This window comes from Amblyomma mixtum, chromosome 7, assembly GCF_055824585.1.
Source record: "Amblyomma mixtum isolate Tamu chromosome 7, ASM5582458v1, whole genome shotgun sequence".
NCBI classification, from domain to species: domain Eukaryota; kingdom Metazoa; phylum Arthropoda; class Arachnida; order Ixodida; family Ixodidae; genus Amblyomma; species Amblyomma mixtum.
In genome coordinates this window covers 91,948,408-91,970,051 of record NC_143018.1, presented here as the reverse complement: position 1 = coordinate 91,970,051, position 21,644 = coordinate 91,948,408, and the positions used below count along the sequence as shown (strand labels likewise).

Here is a 21,644-nt window from a genome sequence, read left to right as displayed (position 1 = left end):
TACATCTAACTGCGCTATTCTAGGCAATGACAGGACAAGTAATGTATCCCTCAAAAATCAGAACGAGCATTCGTGACAAACAAATTGGTGGTGGTAGTGGTTTATTTTAAAATAAAAAATAAAAAAGTGAAGCAAAAGAGTGTTGCCGGCCGCGGCAATTGCTATCTAATATCTTAAGCACCCGAGCTGCAGCCGGCGGAAATGAAAGGGAAAGGATAGTGAGGAGAAGTATAGAGGGGAGCGACAGCGAGAAAAGGACAGGGTAGAGCTTTGTACACTATTTGCAAAATACAAAAGTAATCAAGTTCGCGCCGCTCGCGTGCAATGTCCAAGCATTGTCCGAAAATAAGTGCGCGCGAGCGGCCACTGCGCATAATCACTTACAAAAAGAAGTAAACTGTATGTATGTATGTACATAGCCGCGCGCACGTAGCGTCCTGTCTCGGACTAATCGCGCGCGCGGCACTCTGCACTAGCGGCCGGGGTGGGGCGCACGGCCGCGTATACCGTCCGAGGTAGCACCCACGGAGCGTTCGTGTCACGCGTGCACTACCTGGCGAAGAGCAAGCGGGAAGTCAAGCCCGCCTGCTCGATGAACGCACAGAGGAACACAGCCAGGACAGCAGCTTGGGCATGTTGGTTATTCATTCTTGATGGAACAGCGCAAAACATCGGGACAAGAGACAAGCGCTTGTCTCTTGTCCCGATGTTTTGCGCTGTTCCATCAAGCACAGAGGAAAACAAATTTCTTCAGTAGTTATATGTTTTCTTGAATAATTCGACAACACAGTACGATTGGCTGCGTGTGAGCACAGACGAAGTAGGGATGAGTCTTGTTCATAGGCTCTTCGCAAATTCCTACCGTAAATACTCTATCAATAATCTAACAGTTTTGCGAGTCCATCCAGCAAGGCGCTCGCTTAAGGCAGTGCTTCTACAGAAACTGCGGTATTATGTTCTACACGCTGACTAAAATACAGAAAATAATGTTTATTACTCCGAACCCTGTCACAGTGTGTCGAGTTAAATGGCATCGTTGCTCAGCTGGCATAAATTTAAAGTGTTAACATGCTTAAATAAACAGTAATATTATACATCTAAATTTTATACAGACTGTCCACATTTAAAAGGAACATATATTTACATTTTGCGCAAAATTTCCGCCTTTAAAGGAAGCGTGCATTTATCAAATACATTTTCTGTTTTCAATTTCCAGAATAAATTTATATTTCATGAGATAGCGTATGCAGCTTGTTCCGTCGAGAAGCCTCCGCTGCCGTAGAGGGCGGTCAGGAGAAATACGATGGATGCTGGCTCCCAATTGCCGGCTCCCCTTGCGGTTGCTCCTTTGCTTACATGAACTTCCCTTTAAAATCGGACGAACACTTAACATCACGTCAGCGTCCTCATATTTTATTTGTTTTTTAGAGAAACATTACATGTTTACACAAAGCAGGAAATATAAGTTTAACTATTTCACAGAAGTTCAACATTGCAATGTGGCGTGTAATTCGTATAACATGTCCGCTGTTTTCATTCCACTTTTAAGCTAGTTAAGAAAGGTGCTTGTAGGCTCCTACAAGCGTTTTCGAGCCGTTTGCTGGGAGAGATTCTTGATGAGATCTTCAACGCTCAGTATCCTGAAAATCTCATGTTTCCGTGCACTCTCAGAAGCGAGAAATTGCCGAGGCGGCTGTCAGCTATGAGCAATCCTAACCTCTAATAATTTATTTATTTATTTATTTATTTATTTATTTATTTATTTATTTATTTATTTATTTATTTATTGACACTGAGATATTTTACAAGACATTCGCAGGGTGGGCACACAATATAGAAATACATAAATTCTGGAAACAACAAAACGGTCTCAGGTACAAGAAAACAATTCAAAAACAATTGATCAACAATTTAAGATCAAGAACACAATTGCAAAAAGTACAAACGAAACACAGAAATGTAGCGGTACGACATTATAAAAAAGTTAAAGGTGGCTTTCAAACCTTTTTAGTGAAGTTTGGGTTACTGCATCATTAGTTAGATTATTCCAGTCTGTAATCGTTCTGGGGAAAAAGGAGTACTTAAAGGTGTTAATTCGTGTTAATTTATTGCGTTTGCCACAGCTTTGACTGAATGCGCTCGGGCTAATAAAACACACAAATGACCTCAACAACAGTAATGACAGAGGTCAGTTGGTTTGCCAGCTGGTACAAGCTGACTCCCAACTGAAACCTAGCTAGAACCCTTTGATTCCACTTGGCCAGCAACTGGGACCCACTGACTTGCAGCATGGTAGACACCTGGGACCACTTCATGCCAGTTGAGTATCAGCTCGGACTAGCTAAACGAGTTAGAAATAGCTAAAATGACTTAGATTTTTTTTTCAAATGTTTGGGGCGAGTACAGAGTTCTGTGCTTTGACTGGCGAACTATATATGAACCATTTTTTTTTTCGAAGCACTCGGGGGGCCCCTGATAACGGAGGGCCCGGTTCATATGAACCCTAGATAATCTAAAATCCCTCAACTAAAAGTAACGACCTCTCGTCCCTCCTCCTCCTATGCCGGCGCTCCTTCTCTCGGCTCCTCCCGGGCGCCGACGGTGGCGGCACCTAGGCAGGGGGAAGCTAGCAGACGCTCCCAACGCTCGCCCTGTGGCGCGCGGTAGACCGCGCGTGCGTTTTCTGCCTTGGCTTCGCTAGAAAAGAGATCATGGCATGGGAGATTAAAAAATTAGTTACTCAGATAACTGCTCCCAGCAGCGTTGGATTTATTTATCGAAACTTTTTTATACTGCGATCGATTTGATTCGGTGCAAGCAGTGGAAGTGGCGTGCGCGGCCGATAATAGGGAGTTTTAGTATAGCGGGCTTTGCGTAATTGCGTGCATAGCGGAATAGCGGGTCCAGAGTGCGCATGCGCAGAACGCTAACGGGGAAATAACGTTAGCGTACGCACGCAATTTTCAGAATTTAGCGTTGCGGCTTTTGCGCCCTTAGCGTGGAAACATGGCGGCGTCCTTTCAAGCGAGAGCCGCCCGCTTCAGCCGATTCAGCAGCTCTTGCGATTCCGGTCGGCATGTTTACCGGCAACTACTGGTGTTGTTGGTTTTCGCTATGACTTACCTTGCTTCGACGATAAAGTTTAAGCTGCAATTCAGCCCAGTTTTTGAGATACGCTCTCGATTCTGGAGCGCGCAAGCCTAATGGAAACTCAAGCTGCACTGCTACCGTCTGCAACGGCCCGAAACGCAGCAGAAACCTAGCAAGAACGTCTGGAAGGAGACAAAAATAGATTTGAAGGTTTTTCGCGATGTTTTATGGACTTAAATTATGTAAAAAGAGTTTATATTTATTTACATAAGTTTTTTTAATATTAGACGTCATGTGATGGCAAATATTCTTGCTACAACGGCTTGTAGTTAACAGCGCCATTACTAGATGGCGCCACTGTTTTACGTTTTTATTTCATGTTATTGTAATTTCGGGGTCATTTTGCAGACGAAAATGAACACTGCACTAATAATTCGTATAAAAAACTCGGAAATATTATAATTTGGCAAGTTAGCGGCCGTGTCGACCATTTTAGAAGGACCATTCGCATCCATGTCAAGCAAATGGCGTTTAACGTTTTCAAAATGCTATACTAAAACTGTCTGTGGGGATAAGTTGCTTGCGGCACGCTAACGTAATTTCCCTTAGGTCCGCTATCACGCTAACGCTATACTAAAACTCTCTAATATCCTCAGAGTGTTGTTTCTCAACGCTCCCGCTTGGCGCGCAGTGGACCGCGCGCTCGAATCAATTGTTTGCATTTTCTGCCTTCGATTCTCCCGCAATGCGATCATGGTATCGGAGATTAAAAAAATTATAAGTATACTCAGACAACTGCTCCGATCTTTGTTGCACTGCTTTACCGGATCTTTTTGTACCGCGATCGCTTTGATTGCGGTGCACACGGTGGACATGGCATGCGCGAGCGAGCTCGAGGCACAGCAGTGAACATCCTCGGAATGTTGTTTTTCGACCGGCGTCTTTTGCCCAATCTTAATCAAAAATTAACCCCGGCAATAGGAAGTGGTACGACATACGATTAGACATGTGGCCTAGGCTTTATATGCATGGATGGCGGTGTAATGCTGCCATAATACATAATTCTCTCAAAAGCGCGTTTGCTCGTGCAATCGGCTCTGCGTAGGCGCCTACTCATCTCAGTTTGAATTTTTTTTAGTGCAGAAAAGCTTAGCGATTATTTCGGAGTTGCTATATATCTCGGACACCTCGCAGGCTAACGTTAAAAGGAAACGACTGACGGTAGCCCCTTGCTGTTTGTTAGTAAATACCTAGGTGAATACGAAGCCCTAGTTGCGCACTGTAACGCGGTTGTGACCAGAAAAATTTTGATGTAGAGTTAATTGCTTGGGTTGAGTAACAGCAATCAAAAAAGGCTTTTAACTACTGCATTGCGCGCAGCTACTGCGCTGCACGATTCACTAGAATGTTGTTTGTTTAAGTGATTGTCATCTTGGGTCAGCATACGCAATAATGGCTTATAAGATGACATTGCCTTCCCTCGTTTAATTGCCAAGCATAATGCGCAGCAGTCTGGACTGCCGCAGTTCATTAATCGCTTTCATTCGAAGCAGCGCGAAAAAAAAATTCGAGCCGAAAAACAAAACCTCGAGTTCACTCAGTCCTGTTCGAAGCAAAACGTTGTTCGTTTAGGAAGTTGCATCACGCGAAAATTGAAAACACAAAAAAAAATGTAGGCAGCTATGTTTGACGGAGGTCCTCGCATGCATTCTCAGGTATTATCCACGCAGATATCGAGTATTCAAGCGATAGTTCGGTTACTATGCCTAGGCACAGTAACGACCGATTTTGGTATGAACCCTGCCAGGACAAATACGGTCAGCAGTGCGCGTAGCATGAACGCTAGTCTGGCACCACGAGACACATGAACAGCGGGGGCTTCAACAGCGAGAACCGCCCCTTTGGTATCGAGATCGCGAGCGAAGGAGTACAACTGCAACAAAACAAACACGTCCAGCGATGCTTGCAACATGAAAGCTAGACCTGCACCGCGAGCAGCGTAAACAGCCGAGTTCAAACAACATGAAGCGCAAGTTTTGAGTTCAGCCCACGAACGAGTCCGACTTCAACCACGCAACCAAGAATAGGCCACGTAACGCGCGCTACATCAAAACTACGCCTGCAGAGCCTAGCAGAGCCAGCAGCGTGAACGGCGGGGATAAGACAACGAAAAGCAAGGCTTTCGTAGCCCGCGAGCGAACGAATCCATCTACAACCATGCCAAAAAGCATTAACTGCGAAGAAAGACTGCAGTCGCACGCGCTTCACACCAAATGCTCCGAAAAAAAAAAAAAAACGCGACTGACAAGTGCAGAGCGGCACTCGCATGCTTTCCCTCAATGCTTTCCCTGCCGATCCCAAACCTTTCGGCGAGCCGCATTGCTTTTTGTGGGCGGAATGACGAAAAACCTTTCCCACTGCCTCCTTGGTTGCTGCACCCGCAAGCGCAACAAAAGCTCGGCGTCGCCGCAGCGCGAAGACACCATCAAAGCTGAGGAAACGCTCCCGCCAAAACTGTGTTGCACCAAATGAAAACGATCGCGCGATTTCTACCCCGAGAATGGCGCCGGCGTCTGCTGCGAAGCCAAAAAGCCATGGAGGCATGCATGGAGGTAAAAAAACTTCTTCCTCCATGCAAAAAGCGCGCGCTAACACGTGACCACGGCGCCTCAGCCAATGAGAGGCTTTATTATCTTTATTTTCCGGCGGGCCATGGAGGAAGGATGCGGCGGGCGCTAGGAGAGGAGGAGTGTAGGAAAGTTCGAAAGCTTTTCGCTACTTTTGCTTCATTGAGGGGCTTTAGGATAATCCGGCCCGGGCGCCTGCCATCCAATTAGAGTGGAAAAAAAAAAAAAACTCAATTATAAATCACTTATTCCTCCACGGTAGCCTCATGAGCAAGTTGGTAGGGTCATGTAGGGTGTCTAACGTTGGCTCGCCGCCGCGGCAGCAGCTGAGCACGCGTCGCGATTGGCGCGACTAACGTAGGCGATGTAAAGAGCGATCCTTTCGATTCAGTATAATACAATATTTCATTAAGTGCACGTTTTTGTTTTTGTAATAAACCATTTACCTGACCATCTAAAACGCCGGAGTGACTTTGTCTACAACGACAGTGCCTTCGCGATTGTTTTGTTTTGGCTGTGTTTTTTTTTTTTTGGCGTGCTCTGTGGCTTTGGCGGAACGGATATACGCACAGTTGAACAGCTCTGTGCTTCAGGTGATGATTTATTGACTATTCCCTTTGTATCCGAATGCACTGACACCACGCCGAAGAGTGGCAAGTGCACATGCAACGTCACGAGCAGCGCCACATAGTATTTGACCAATCCTCGTAAACGCGCGCAAACTTCGAAGCACTTCAGCGGCGGACTGTGCACCTGCATTTTCTCGCGTGTGTGATCCTGCCATCGCAGGGAAGTTGCCCACCGCTGCACCACTGCGCGAGGAGTGGGATGAGGACACCCAGGAATCTGTGAAATGTGAAGTTGAGAATGACCCCCGGCGCATCCGAATGCGACGTGATGCAGCAGCTGTTGTGGGAGAGGGGCGCGGCGGCGGCTACGTAGAGCCATGCAGAGGTATAACAATTGCCAGCTGCGTGGCGTCGGATTACATCACGCCGCATCGCTCGGCGACTGCGTTCATGAAGTGAGCGGGTGGACTTGCGCTTTCACACACGTGAGCAGTCTTGAGTGTCTCTGCCGACTTTTTTGTTTCTCCTGCGTGTTTGTCCGAATGAATGCGTCTCTGAGATGTTATAGAATCGTTAGTTATCGCATAGCTTTGGCCCTGAAACGTCTGACGGTCTTACGCTTCAAAACCCGCCAGATACCGTGTTCTGCAACTTTATCGGCACAGGTTTGAAAAATTCTCCCGCCGCAACCGTTGGCTCGTTTGTGGTGAAACCGCGCACAAAGCTTCCTTATTGTTGTCCGTTTTAAGGCATAGTAAGTATAAAAGTGGTACTTACTAGGTTTTGTCACGCGAGATGCGAAACAAGAAGCACCCGTGTTGAGATCGAGCCACCGTCATCGAATTTCTGCCGAAAGATACTTATGGCGTCATCTGGCATCGCTGAAGGAAAGCGCCGCGAAAGCAGACGGCAGAAATACGACGAGACAATGGAGAACATATCTTTTATTGGTAAATCACCGTCAAGTCATTTAATTTGTTTGCGATAGTTTTCAAAATGCGTTGGCCGAAAAATATTTCACGCGCTTAAGCAGACGACATGGCCCGAACGACGCATTCAAAGTATAATTCAAAGCAAGCCGCCGCGCTCGTTGCAGCGCTCGCCTCGGCGCTTCCGTCGCGGCGCTTTCCTTCAGCGATGCCAGATGGCGCCACAAGTATCTTTCGGCAGAAATTCGATGACGGCGGCTCGATCTCAACACGGGTGCTTCTTGTTTCGCATCTCGCGTGACCAAACCTAGCAAGTACCACTTTTATACTTACTATGCCTTAAAACGGACAACAATAAGGAAGCTTTGTGCGCGGTTTCACCACAAACGAGCCAACGGTTGTGGCGGGAGAATTTTTCAAACATGTGCCGATAAAGTTGCAGAACACGGTATATGCCGCTAACAGTTGCTTCACCTGCATTATGAGAAGCTCCTGTTTCTCCTCATATTATTTTAGTTGCTACAACTTCTAGAAAGCTTTGACATTATTTCTTATTGGCGGATGATAACATGGTCCAGAGGTCGATAAAACGCGCTGCAAACCCGAAAATATGTTTGCGTTTCGGTCCTCCTTTGCCGGTGATGAAGTTGGCATGATCTTATTATTTACGCCAAAAGAGCACTTCTCCATGTAATGATAACTATATAATATAAATATAACTCGTTATTTACATTAGATCAACGATCTGTGTATCGTTTTTTGTCTTTCGCGCTGGTCGTTTTGCATTTCTGTCAGGTATGAATGGTTTGCAGTTGCGTTTCCAGCAAGTGTGATTGCCAGTCATTTGTAGCAAAGAGTTAGCGCAAGCTTGGGATTGGCTATTGTGTTTGCACAAATCAGCCTCCTTTAAAAGAGTGCTAGGGGAAGGGGCTGCTTTGATGGGGTCAGTTTTTTGTGTAACCGAGGTATACTCAGAGCAACAGAATTTTGTCGTAGTTTGGGTCATAAGGTTTATATATACATGGAACTGACCTTAAGTTACCTCAGTCATCTTAATAGCCCTCACGAGGTTGCTGAAGGCAGGGAGCATTCATTCAGACTCTTGGGGCAGTGAAAAGATCGTAGAAAAATGTGTGTACCGCGCTTTTTGGACACCAGCGTGTTGTTTGGGAGCACTTTGATTTTGGGGGTTATTTTTTCGAAGCAGATCAGTTGTGTTGTACATGATGATAGGAGTGTCCATAGCTGCCTCTTGCCACAAGAACTGGAACCACGTAGCCAGCACTTGTACCACATGAGTAGAAAACAGCCAAATTACAGCCAAACAAGAATGACTTCATAAGGGGCAACAGAAATGACAGTTGGGCTTGCTGCAGGCTAGTGTTCACAAAGAGATGAAACCTTCGCATACGAAGAGAAGACAGCACAAAGGCTGCCTTGTGCATGGTATTTGTTCATTCTCATCGTCATCTTTAGGGTGCACTGAAATCTCTCTTTTAAGACCATATTCCCATCTTTGCCTCCACTGAAGTATGGCTGCAGTAGCCAAAAGTCAGACTTTAAAGCCTGCTCTCAGCAGCAGAATGCAACTGCAGCAGAGCCGCTGTGCAGCTAAGGAGGCATATATTGGCACAGCTGAGGTGTGCTCTTTCTAAGATTATGAATTATGAAGATGAAAAAATGAAAAAATTTGAAAGCTTGCACCAAAGTTGTTTGTATAGTGCATACAGTGAACTCTCTTCAATTCGAACTAAAGCATTTGATCCTGTCAGCATCATTTGTACCAAATTAAAAAGCCTCTCCGCCTGCCATGGTGGCTCAGTGGTTATGGCGCTCGGCTGCTGACCCAAAAGACGGGGGTTCGATCTCGGCCACGGCGGTCGAATTTCGATGGAGGCGAAATTCTAGAGACCCTGTACTGTGCGATGTCAGTGCATGTTGAAGATCCCCAGGCTGTCGAAATTTGCGGAGCCCTTCACTACAGCATCCCTCATAGCCTGAGTCGTTTTGAGATGTTAAAACCCCCATAAACCTAAAAAGCCTCCAGATTGTTTTAACCCTGCATAATTTGCACTAGTTTTTTTCTCTTTTGATCACAACACATCAAAAGTTGACTCTAAATTAAAATGCTGTTTGTGTTGCTATGATGCAGGAAGTCAAAAAGCTTTATATTTAGTGTGTACGTTAGAAGCCACATTCAATAAAGAAGTGTGTCTGGTGATCTTGGCATCTGGTATATGGTCACAGCAGGACACTTCACCTGTCATTCTTTTAAGCCAAGGGTAACGATACAGCTATGTATTGAACTGTGACAGTTAGCTAGACGTTGCTCAGATATTTTTGTTGGGACATGTGTATGAGCACACTTAGAACAGTAGGTTGCCTTTCCAGGCATAGAATACAGGACAGCAAAGCTTTTTCTAGTTTTGTGATAATTTTGGACATTCTCTTCTTCAGGTTTACGATGCATGATTCCTTGGCCCACATTTGTGGTGCTTTTTGTCTAGTTTGTTTTGTAGCCACATCCATTTTCATGAATGTGTTGTAATGTGTTCATTTAATGCCGTATAAGTATCTAAAGCTCATTTTCATACATGGCTGTCTTGATGGTTCATTGTAATTTTCGTCATGATTTTTTTCACCTTATAGCCAAACTTATAAAAAATGCGAAGTGTCCTAGTCCAGTGAAACCAACTGAGGGTTGTTCATAGTCGTGTGGCCTAGTCTTGAGTAGTTTTTTCGCTCTTCAAAGTTAATTAATTAGTTAATATTAATTAGCTAACTTTGTAATTATTGACTTCAGAAAGAAAGTGTCAATGAAAAAGTTTTAGATCGCCTCAAAAAACCGCTAGTAGTGCTGTTTCCGTCAAGTTACGATTTAGGTAGCTTCATTTATTGGCCTTAAAAGAAAGTTATCACGTGACCAGCTGCTCGCTCACTTCTCTGCCCCAATGTGCACCCAAAGTCTCATGAAGGAGAGGACTTCAGAAAAAAATGGATTTTATTCTTTAAGGGGCGTCTTGGGACGTTGAAGTGGCACAGTTGTCATGTGGAAGCTTTTTCTTATTGTGCGAGTTATGGTTAAAGGCTGGTAAAAAAACTACTTTACGTAATTATTACTTTGCTGCAAATGTCTCAGTAAGCTGTTTCTTAAAGCGATCTACAACTTTTCCATTGACACTTTGTTCCTCAAGTCAATAAGTAAAAAGTTAGTTAATTAAGCTTAGCTAATCACTCAACCTTGAAGAATGAAAAAATACTGCAGACTAGGTCACGTGACCCTAAACAACCCTCATTTGGTTTCGGACGGCTTAAGACATCCCGTGTTTTTTAAAAGCTTGGTTACATTTAGCTGGGACACCTGGTATATATTTGCTCATAGGGGTTTCCAGCTGGTACTTTCTTGCGCCTTTAATTTTTTCATGTGCCACACTTGTGTTTGTTACTCGTCTCATCTAGTATGCTTAAGCAAGAATAATGAAGCAAGTGGTTTGCAGTAGCTCATCCACTGCATCTGTTGAGTGGGAGAGACATTTTATTCGTTCTTCTTTTTTTTCTAACTATGCAGCTGATTGTGAATCTGAAGAGGTTTTCGGGGTTTGCCGTCTCTTCTGTGCTCCTCGAGTGTGGTTATGAAATATTTGTTTTGCCAACTTGCGCAATTTTCATGTGAATGTAGTCTTTGTAGAGAGCACAGGTGTATGACCCTTTGAACGGTTGCTGAATTAATCCTCTATATTTTTATGCTTGAAGTTTGTCACTAGGGTCTGAGCACTTTAGCAGATGCTGGGGTCATCTCCTCGCGTTTTGCTACGGCATTTGCACCGAGCCATCTCATCTTACTTCATTCTGGTCTATATTTTTGTCACGAAATATGGAAACAAAATAGAAAACAAAGGATGAAAGGAAGTCATGGGAAGAGGTGATGCATTTTCTTTTTGTCTGTTTTTCAGGTCGAAAACCAATCTCAAATTTGCTACAGAGTTGAAGTGTCCACTTCAGCAGTTGTTGAGTAACTTGCAGCCAAGCCATTGTTACTCACTTATATCCTATTTGTTGACTAGCTTAATGGAATGCTATGTTTCTTTTTGCTTTGCCTGTCCTGACTGCCTTGCTTTCCTTGATGCCTTGCAGTACAGCGAAAGATTACTTCCATGCTTGTTGTTGGTCAAATGTTTAGCGGAATCCCACGAGGTGGAGTAGATTTGTAATAAGGGAAAGAAGGCTATGGAAAGAAGGCTAGAAGAAAGTAATCTGGGTTATAATCTATCGTACAGATTAGGCGGAAATGTAGTTGAGCAGCGACTCCCGGGTTTAATGTATGCGGACGATATTGTACTGTTAGCAGATAGCCAGGAAGATTTACAAACTTTGGTTAATTGCTGTGGAGACGTTTAGGGGAATCCCACAAGGTGGAGTAGATTTGCAATAAGGGAAAGAAGGCTATGGAAAGAAGGCTAGAAGAAAGTAATCTGGGTTATAATCTATCGTACAGATTAGGCGGAAATGTAGTTGAGCAGCGACTCCCGGGTTTAATGTATGCGGACCAGAATGTATGTGGACCAGCTTAATGGTTTAATGTATGTAGACCAGAATGCCAGAAAAATGGCATGCGCACAAGCGCTGGTTTCTTCATGTGTCCGTGTTTCTTCGCGCTGTTTCTTCCTTTTAAATGCATTACCAACTAGCCCGGAACCTGGCTCTTCTGTACTCATTGGCATCCACCCAAGCACAGCCATACGGCTACAAAGGAAAGCTCTACAGCTTTCTCAGAAACTTCTCACGTAACGAAAAATTCGTCCTGGTTCAGGGTTCGAACCTGGGACCACTGCTTCACTGGAGCAGTCGCTCTGCCAACTGAGCTAACCAGGACAGGAAGCTTATGGTAGGGTTCGAACCCCGGACCAGGACGAATTTTTCTTTTACTGCGAAGTTTCTGAGAAAGCTGTATAGCTTTCCTTTGTAGCCGTATGGCTGCGCTTGGGTGGATGTCAATGAGTAATTACTCCCTTATTACAAATCTACTCCACCTTCGGGGATTTCCCTCAACATTTGACCAACACTGTTCCCACTTCAAGTTATTGATCAGTTCGCTTTCGCCCTACTATGAGCTTCCATTCCAGTTCTGGTTATCTCAGTAGGTAGAGCGACTGCTCCGGTGAAGCAGTGGTCCCGGGTGTGAAACCTGGACCAGGACGAATTTTTCTTTAACTGCGAAGTTTCTAAGAAAGCTGTATAGCTTTCCTTTGTAGCCATATGGCTGCGCTTGGGTGGATGCCAATGAGTTTTTGCTGCCTTATTAATGTCTGTTGTTGTGTTTGCTTTTCTGACTAATTAAAATGAAACCATAGTTTTTCTGAAACTCTCTTTATGGCCATAATGGTAGTTATTCCCTTTTCGTCGCACAATTTCATCTCTCCAACTAGCTTCTTAGTGACATTGAGTTTGCAGCTTTATTGCGCAAGCCTCCGCCAAATACTTGCAGCCTCAGCACTTTGTGGTGACCAGCTAATTTGGTTCTGTGCTGTCTCACTTGCATGCTGTAATTTTGTGCATCTGCAGTTATTTCTAATTTAAAAGAGAGTTCGGAGTAGCTGTTTTATTGGTGTGTATAGATGAGGTTGCATTAAGTTCTTCAGAGCACAGTTCTTATACTCGCTCATGTGCAGTGTATTGCTTTGCTGGGGAGAAGCCACTCAGTGTACTCGTACTACGACTTGCCTCACGTGGCCCACTTTATTGAACCATCTTGAAACAAAGCTGTTTGCGAAGTGCTGGGAGACTTTCCAGGTAGCACTTCTGCAGTAATCGTCATGGTGTTCAAAACTAGGTTATATTAATATGTGAACACAAAGTCAGTTTCTTTGGTTGGAACCACTGATTTATGCTGAATGCAATGAGAGGAGAAGACTTAAAATATTACACCTGGGTGATAATAACAGCAAGATGACACAACCATTTTTGATAACCTGCGTCATAGACGACGTTGGATTTGGGAAGCCAGTGATTTCTCGTCCTTCGATTCTTTTGTAACTCTTCATAGCATACTTAGCTGAGTAAAATGGAAGACTATTTTTCATATGCAAGCAGTGTGTAGCTTTAATCGTGTTTAAAGATCGGCACTATGAAAGCTAGCTCTCTGTGTGATGCATGCATTTATATTAAGTTGCTGTGAGAAGGTGGTTGCTATGCAGTGTTTTTCATTGCTTTTCCTCTCTTCCTGCACCTTGCTTAACGTTTGTCATTCTTGCCTATGTTCGAAGTGCCTCTCCTGAATAGCAAGTGTGAGTGAGAAACAGAGCGAATCTAAATTCTCCAGCGAACACTCTAGGTATTCGTCCCTTTTTTGGCAGCTGTATACTCTAATTGTACCAAGCAGCCTAGGCATCTCAGATTCTCTTGTGTGTGTTGCAAAAGCCTAAAATAAAACCATTTGGAGAAAAGATGTTCGGGAGCTCTGCCTGCAGGTGATGTATCTTCTCTTATCGTTCTGTTTGATTTTCAGGTGAAAAGTCCCCCTCCTGACATTTCTGATGATGTGCAAGTCAGTTCTGCGGCAGTTACCAACACATTGTTGCCTGCCTTCTCACCATGCTGCAGCATATTGTGTCAAAGACTGTGTGAACATTCACTGTAATATGCCCTACAAGTTTGCAGGCAGTTGCCACAAACTTGTGTTTGCTTTCTGTTCAACAAGCGTGTGCATACTTTTACTTTTTTGTTCACAGAAGTCCCTCTGCAGGCATATCTTGGTTCTTCTATCCTTGCAACATTTGAACTGCTCCTTAAAGTGTCCCTGATCTTCGCTGAAATGCAACTTCACACATTGTCATGGAGGTGTTTGTATATGCCAAAGACAGAATGTGTAACGAGATGGCCACTGAGGTCAGGTTAACAGGTAACATCAGGGGACTCAGAACTGTGGAATGCATTAGAGCATGTTTGACTGCATCATTGCCTCGTCTCATGGCCCAGCACTCCACTATTGATATGCTGCTGTTGGTATGCCCGTTTCATCCTTGGGGGTGTACTTGTCCAACATTGTCATCATGATGTCTGGATTTTATTTAGATGATGTGAGTTGTGGTGCTCATGACTGAGTCAAGACTGAGAAGCTGTGTGCCAAGCTGTGGGCAAAGCAGCAGTGCAGTTTCACTTTCTTTTATCCTGCATAGTACCTGTACAAGACGTTAATTTTGGTAAAGATTGTTTGTACATTCATTATTAAATACCTGCAATAGTTGTTTAAGCAGCTACTTCTTGAGTGCTCTAATAATCTAGGTTCATTGAGCTGCTTTCAAGTGCTAACTTAATCTGAATGCGCGAGATGCATTTTTAATGCTCAGGTAAGGCATGATGGACCTGGTGAGGTCAGTGCATAGTTTGCTTAGGTGCGTAAACTAGATCAGATAACACCTGGTAGTAATGATGGAAATAGTGACTGTGATGTTAGACTAATTAGCATTGTTTCAAACACTGACAGCATTAATTACTACATGATGCTAACACAAATTGAAGGGCACTACAGAGATTCTGTACCTGAAAGCTTGCGTTATGCATGAGCCTAGTTTGAAGTTGCCATTGTTTGATGTTTCTACCTGTGCTTGTTGTTTTTTTTATAATGTTTTCAAGTGGCTAAATATCTGTCTTTGCATTTTAAAGCTATTGCAAAATGCGGGAGAAAATGTGTTTATTTCCAAAAGTATTGCATCGGTTTTAGTTTGTTACTACAGCGAAACAATGATGTTTTATTTAATGGCTTCCCCTTGGCAGTGATTGTTCAGTTCCTGCGTTTCCTATCTGTATTTTTATTTACTATGCTTGGTTCCTGCCTTGTAATAAAGTCAACAGTTTTTATTGTGGTCTCTAACCTCTCTCTAGGCCCTTGTCAGGTTTTGTATTGATTGTTGCACTGTTTAGTATCTTCGTGTATGCCATGACTTTGAGTTATTTTAGGCATTTATTGGATAGATGAAACTCTGTCACTGAAACCCCTGCAGTTATACCATATTACTCTTTATGAAACCTTCTGTAGCAATAATTATATAGAAATGCTCTTCTCGCTGATGAGGTTGACATCTATGCTTGTTTTGTCTCCAAATAAGAGCCAGTTTTCACTTGCTATATCTGTTAAGACTATTTCATATCTGCTAGGTCTCACATTACTGCTTTGTTATAGTTGTCACTTTAATTTACGCCTCACTTTTTCTGTTGTTTTTTTTTTTCCAAGTACGGTGTTGAGAAGGCTGCGTCACAGAGTGCATGAACGACAGCAGCAGCTGAAATTCTAATCGTGTTTTGCAGATTCTTGTGTGTTCTGGTGTGCTTTGAGGGAAGTGCTGCTAAAAAAAATTGTGTGCTTGCAATGTAGCCTTGCACTATGGGCAGGTTAGTGCCAGTGAACTAGCCAGTAATGAATGCATACTTCTCTTTTTGTAATAGGTCATGCTATTCACTGACAAAGTCATGCAACAGCATGTAATGCTTGTTGTTTTTTGCTCTGCTTAGCTACAAAAGGAACAGTGTGTTTCAGTGGTGTGGTCTAGAATCCGTCATTTTGTTAAGAAATACATGCCTAGTTTAAAAGAGAGCACCTTTTATTTTAAATCTGCGTGGTCTTAAGCGGGGCTTGGCTCTTTGATGATTTTGACTATATCTGAACAGCTTGAGTTTGAGCATTAGCTCACATAGAGACATAGGCCAGCTGTTGTCAATGGATTGATTGAGGCATACCCTTCATATCTAAGGAGATCTATGCATTGTTTCTTTGCGCAGGTTTGGTCACAGCTAAGAGTAGCTGCACCTCGTCTCCACAACAAAATACGGAACGATGCGAAAAGCGCTTTTCGTGCCCCGAGTGTGGCTATGCTACAGTGTATGTCACTCACTTCAAGAGACACCAGAGGATCCACACTGGAGAGCGTCCTTACCAGTGCAGCCATTGCAGCAAGGCGTTTGCAGCCGCAAACAACCTTGCGGCGCACCTCCGCATCCATACGGGCGAGAAGCCATACCAGTGTAATCATTGCAATATGAGCTTCACACAGAGGACCACCCTGAAAGACCACGTTCGTAGCCACATGGGTGAGAAGCCGTACCAGTGTGATCACTGCGGCAAGCGCTTCACACACAGGGCCACCCTCACCGATCATGTTCGCATCCACATGGGCGAGAAGCCGTACCACTGCGATCACTGTGGCAAGCGCTTCACACAGAGGGGCACCCTGAAAGAACACCTCCGCATCCACACAGGTGAAAAGCCGTTCCGATGCCATCTATGTCCCCTTGTCTTTGCACAGAAGGCGGGCCTACGTCAACATGTGCGATCTCACACGAGGGCAAGTCTGTAGCAGTTCTTTTTTTGCAGGCTGTGTGTGAAGTTCTCTGATAGCACAGTATATTCATCTAAAGCATACGTAGTAAAATTACTTTTGAAAAGGAATTAAATTACATTGCTATTACTTCCCTATAAAATGCCCTAATGCCTTTAAAATTCATAACCAGTTACTGCTTGCAAAAAGTAAAGACATTATGTTACAATTATTTCCGAAAAGTAATTAGATTACTTTTAAATTACTTTTTGGTTTCCATGCATAAAAAGAATGTGAGTAACAGAAACAACCTCTCTTGACACACACACTCCTAAGTCTTCCTGCCAAATTACATCCCAGCCAACTGCATGAGCCATTGCAAAGATAAGGTCACGCCAACAAAAGTGAAATATAAGTATGGCCAAACACTCATCACTTTCACTGTGCTTAAAAATCAAGCAGGGAACATAACACCTGGGTACTGCAAGTTGTCTCCACCGTTTGAAGTCTCTGACGCAGGCTGTTTATTGCCTCGGTGGTCCCAAGAATCGACTGCGGGAGCCTGCTCTCAGTAACGTTCGTGCTAGTGCATTTCTGCCGGTTCCCTCCCGCACCCCGCTCGTGGCAACGAGCATAACACGCACCACTGTTACCTTAGCCGACGCAGCCTTTCGAGTGCCACGGCGCTTGTGACTAGTTTTTAACTGCCATGGCGCCGCCTTGCCCTCGGCGCCCCAAGCAGAGCCTTGTACCTTGCTGCTAGGAGGATGCTCGTGAAATGCTCGACTGCTATATACTTGTGCGGGGCTCTGGTATACCTCTGGTAAAACTGCAATGCACCGAAACTTAAAGGAGGAAGAATGCTGCTTTTGCCCTCTTTTTAGAGCTAAAAGCCCTGCTCCTGCCATGGTGAACCTGAAGGTCATCTGGCTCTTGGATTTGACCTCTAATGGGAGGCGCGCCGCATGTGCAAAATCACGCGTGGCAGGTGCCTCGATCTCCTTCATCATCGACGCCATAGCTACGTGCCTGGTAGTCAGGTCCGCCGCTGTGTTGACTGCTGCTCGGCCGCTCCTCCTCGCCACTTGTGGCATGTGATGTGTCACATGATTTGCTCTTGCGCTTGGTAGTCATGTCCGCTGCTCTGGACGCTCTCTCTTGCACTTGTAGCATATTATGCATCACGTGATTTGCTCTCGCTGCAGCAATTTGCTCCCGCTTTCATCTTACGAAAATAGATGAACCAAAGCTAAACCATGTCTGACCATGCTTAGCAGCTTTCACTCTGTAGGCTCAGGTGAGCTGAGCCACAGTCACTTTTTTTTCCTCTACGACAACACTGTGACAGTGTCCCAATTCTTCCGAGCGCACCATATGCTAAACCAGCCAAGCCTCCGTAACAGTCATCATAAATTGGCGACAGTGGTAAATTTGGCCCTTGGTGGAGCCACATGTACGGAGTTGTCACTTTGGAAACATTCTCCCCCCCCCCCCCCTCCCGGTTTGTTTTTTTTTCTCTTGGGGACAGCAAGGACATTCCAAGAACATGCTGCCTGGAGTATCTAGACTATAGTTGGGGCCCTTACCCCTGCTGCATGCCAGTGCTGCCAGATTTGAGAGGGCAGGACAGCAACTCTGTGTTAGCACTGCATGTAATGAGACTCCCAAGAAAGGAGGCAGGCTGTCCTCTTGGTCTCTGAACACCACGTCTCAAGTCTAACAAGATTTAAATACCCTGTATGAAGGCCTTCCCTGTTTTCTTCTACGTAACCTCAGCCCTGGGTCCCGTTACCCTGCTATGGCCCAGACTACGCTACCTGTTTGAATCCCAACTCCCGCCTACCCATCCAACACCCGAGGGCAATGAAGGAACAACAGAGGTTGCCGGCGGTCTCGGAGGCATAGTCCTGTGCAGTTCTTGGTGCACATCATTCCTGCTTTCGAGGTGCTGATCCGGGCCCTCGAGAAAAGTTCTGCCGGCACAAAGAGTAGCAGTGCATTTTAATGAAAGTAATTTTGCAAGCAATTAATTACTGTTCCTGCAAAATTACTGCCATAGTGTAATTCATTACGTTACTAAATTACTAGACTGGAAAAGTAATTCATTGCATTACAAATTACCAAAAAAAGTGGTTAAACTGCACTAATTGAATTACTGGCTTGTGCGATCTAAAGCCATTTGCTGTTGAAATACGTTGCAGGGTGTTTTCTGAGCATTTATTGGAGCATTTATTGTTGGACATTGCGCATTGCAAGAGTCTGCCAGTTTCATCACAATGTCTTTATTGAAAAGATCCAGCAGGGTATTATGACAACAATATGAGTTGCAATATTTGTAGGGAAGTATGAGCGGTGAAACCGTTTTGAGTACAAAGTACAAAGAAACTTGCTTTTCCACGCATGAAATGAGTGCAACTGCATTAGATGTGTTTGTTTAGCATCATAGTTTTGTTTTGGTTTCAAATATCTTAAGCAGCCTGCTTTCTGCCTCTTGTTTGCTTGTAAGAGCGATCGAATGTTAAGAAGCCAGTTCTGGAAAATCAGCCAGTGTGTGCACAGTATGTACCTTGAATGCTTGACTGGTGCAAGATGCTTCCCTTTCTAAAATGAGATGGGAGAAAGGTTCCTTTTTGTTTTCTGTTGCATACAACAATTTTTCCAGGAAATGTGGCTCTGGCATGTTTTTTGATAGATGATCCTTGTCTTAAGATGATGCTTTGTATTTATTTGTTGGCGTTCTGGTGGAAATTCATGGTGGTCACTGTCTTGTCACTATTAACTCTGAGGAGGGAACGCTTCAATGTTTCCTATCGTCTGCTGCTTGTACTTTACTGGCGAAAATGAAGCTGCTGCACTTGCTGACAGATTTTCCTTTATGCTTCTTTGAGGAGTTTTTACTCTGCCGTTTCTTCTTGTATTTTTTCTCAGTGATATTTGTTTGTTAATTTTTTCCTGTTCAGGCGAAATCCTACAGTTAAAACATCCAATTGGTTATGCAGCGCTTGTGTTGCAGAAGTTTTAGAATAAATCCTGCAGTCATAGTTTTAGCGATGGCGTGTTCTCTTGGTTGTTGGCTTTTCTCACAATGCACACAGTGATGTTGTGCAATCATAAAGATTTCATAGCATCAAGAGTGTTTGAAGTTGCATTTGTGTTAATTTATTTTGGAAAAATAAAGTATGGTCAGGATCCCCATTGTAGCACAGTCACCTTTCTGTCTTATGTGGAGTACACTGTTGTGGATATTCTACAGGCAGAACAGGACTCGCACAGTAGAAGAACAACCCGAATTGATCTGGAGTGATGTAGCTGGGACAGTGACTGCTCAGCTAGGAGCAACGACTTGAAAATTTGTGTCTATTAAAGTTGGTTGCTGACCTCTCCAACACGCACAGTGCAGAAGTGGCCTTTTCATTCAATGGACGACTCCTACTGCGTCCAACTGGAAGCCATTGGGTCAGTGAATTTCAGGAGTGGCCTCACAAAGGCCCAAATACTTTCTGCCAGGCTGTGTGGCAAATGCACTGATATTTTGCAAAACTTCCACAGCAAAACTCGACAGAAACATATTCAAAGCGTGGCACTCCTGACTGAATTGTCACTTTTCAGACTCCATCCTCACTAACCACTTTCGCTTCCTCGTCTGCTGCATGAGTGTCATCTTCGTGCTTCTAAGATATCCGCCAGAGTATCAGTTTGTTGGTAAGCAGAAGCCACCCAGTGCACACTTACTCTCTACTGCCTGTCTTAAATGACTGATTTTTGGGAGTTTTTATGAAAAGGCATAAGTAAAGATAAAGCAGACCACACGAGAGATGCATGCAGGAATGTGTCTCTCACGTCGTCTTTTTTGCCTGGTGTGCCTTTTCGTAAAAGTATGTAAGTACAACTAACCCAACAGCACATGTTAAGCAACCTATATCTGTGTCTTATGGCCATCTGTCTGCTTTACTATTTTCCCCTTTTCGTATTGTAAAAAATGTCAAGCCAACTTTCCGAACAGTTTTTGTAAGGTGGTTTTCATGAGGTAGCTGTGCAATGAATTGTTTAGCACCATGTAGTGTGTTAAATGTTCAGATGTACTGCACATTAAGAATGCTGAGGTCATGTTGAGACAGCAACAAACAAGCGGACGCAACAACTTTAGTACATATGGCAACTGCAATTGCTAAGCAGAGGAGTATGAATATGGACCATTTCTTTTATTTCTCTATTGCTACAATTTTTTATTTTCTTCCATCAAGAATTGTGAATAAAGGTGAGGAATATGCTTTCCTAGGTACTTAATTACCTTGTCTGTGGGTGCATTGGTTGACCTATGACGTGCGAGGCACGATATCCAATTTCCTTGCCATTTAATGTCACGGAAGGACTGCTGATGCATTTTTCTCCAAGACTATGGATGTAATACGCTTTCGCGCCTTACCTTGTTTTTATAAACTGTCTTTTTTGCGCTGTTCACCCACCATGAGTAGGATACAACCCTGCGTTGTCATGCTAGCAGGGCTGGAAGGGGGTCTTTTGATGGAGAAGAGCCGCTTGGTTCGAAGGAAGTGGATTTTCCCTATCAAAGGACCCCTTCCAGCCAATGGCATCGGCGACCAATTCTCATGACCCCTAGAACGAAGTGGCTTTTCGTCATCAAAGGATCCCTTTCCAGCCAATGGCGTAGGCCGATTCTCATGAACTGAATAATGAAGCAGCTTTTCCCCATCAAAGGACCCCTACCAGCCAATGGCATCGGTGGCAAATTCTCATGATCCCCAAAAACGAAGCAGCTTTTCCCCATCAAAGGACCCCTTCCAGCCAACGGCATCGGCCAATTCTCATGACCCCTAGAACGATGCGGCTTTTCCCCATCAAAGGACCCCTACCAGCCAATGGCATCGGTGGCAAATTCTCATGATCCCCAAAAACGAAGCAGCTTTTCCCCATCAAAGGACCCCTTCCAGCCAACGGCATCGGCCAATTCTCATGACCCCTAGAATGATGCGGCTTTTCCTCATCAAAGGACCCCTTTCCAGCCAATGGCATCGGCGGCCAATTCTCATGACCCCTAGAACGAAGTGGCTTTTCCCCATCAAAGGACCCCCTTTCAGCCAATGGAGTGTGCCAATT

The 21,644-nt window shown here is 44.3% G+C and overlaps 1 protein-coding gene and 1 long non-coding RNA gene across 2 annotated transcripts in view; both read left to right on the top strand.

Annotated features, from left to right (window-relative positions):
- Nucleotides 1-5,989: 5,989 nt before the first annotated feature.
- Nucleotides 5,990-15,085, top strand: LOC149336840 (uncharacterized). Its single transcript, XR_016284338.1, has 2 exons — nt 5,990-6,771; nt 13,721-15,085. It is a non-coding gene; the product is annotated as an uncharacterized LOC149336840 (long non-coding RNA).
- Nucleotides 15,086-16,109: 1,024 nt separating this feature from the next.
- The window catches only part of LOC149336839 (uncharacterized), a 75,599-nt gene continuing 70,064 nt past the window's right edge, over nt 16,110-21,644 (top strand). Inside the window, exon 1 of the mRNA XM_089554252.1 lies at nt 16,110-16,557. Within this exon, the coding sequence (XP_089410378.1) occupies nt 16,248-16,557 (310 nt within the window). The 5' untranslated portion in view covers nt 16,110-16,247. The remainder of the gene's footprint in view (nt 16,558-21,644) is intronic.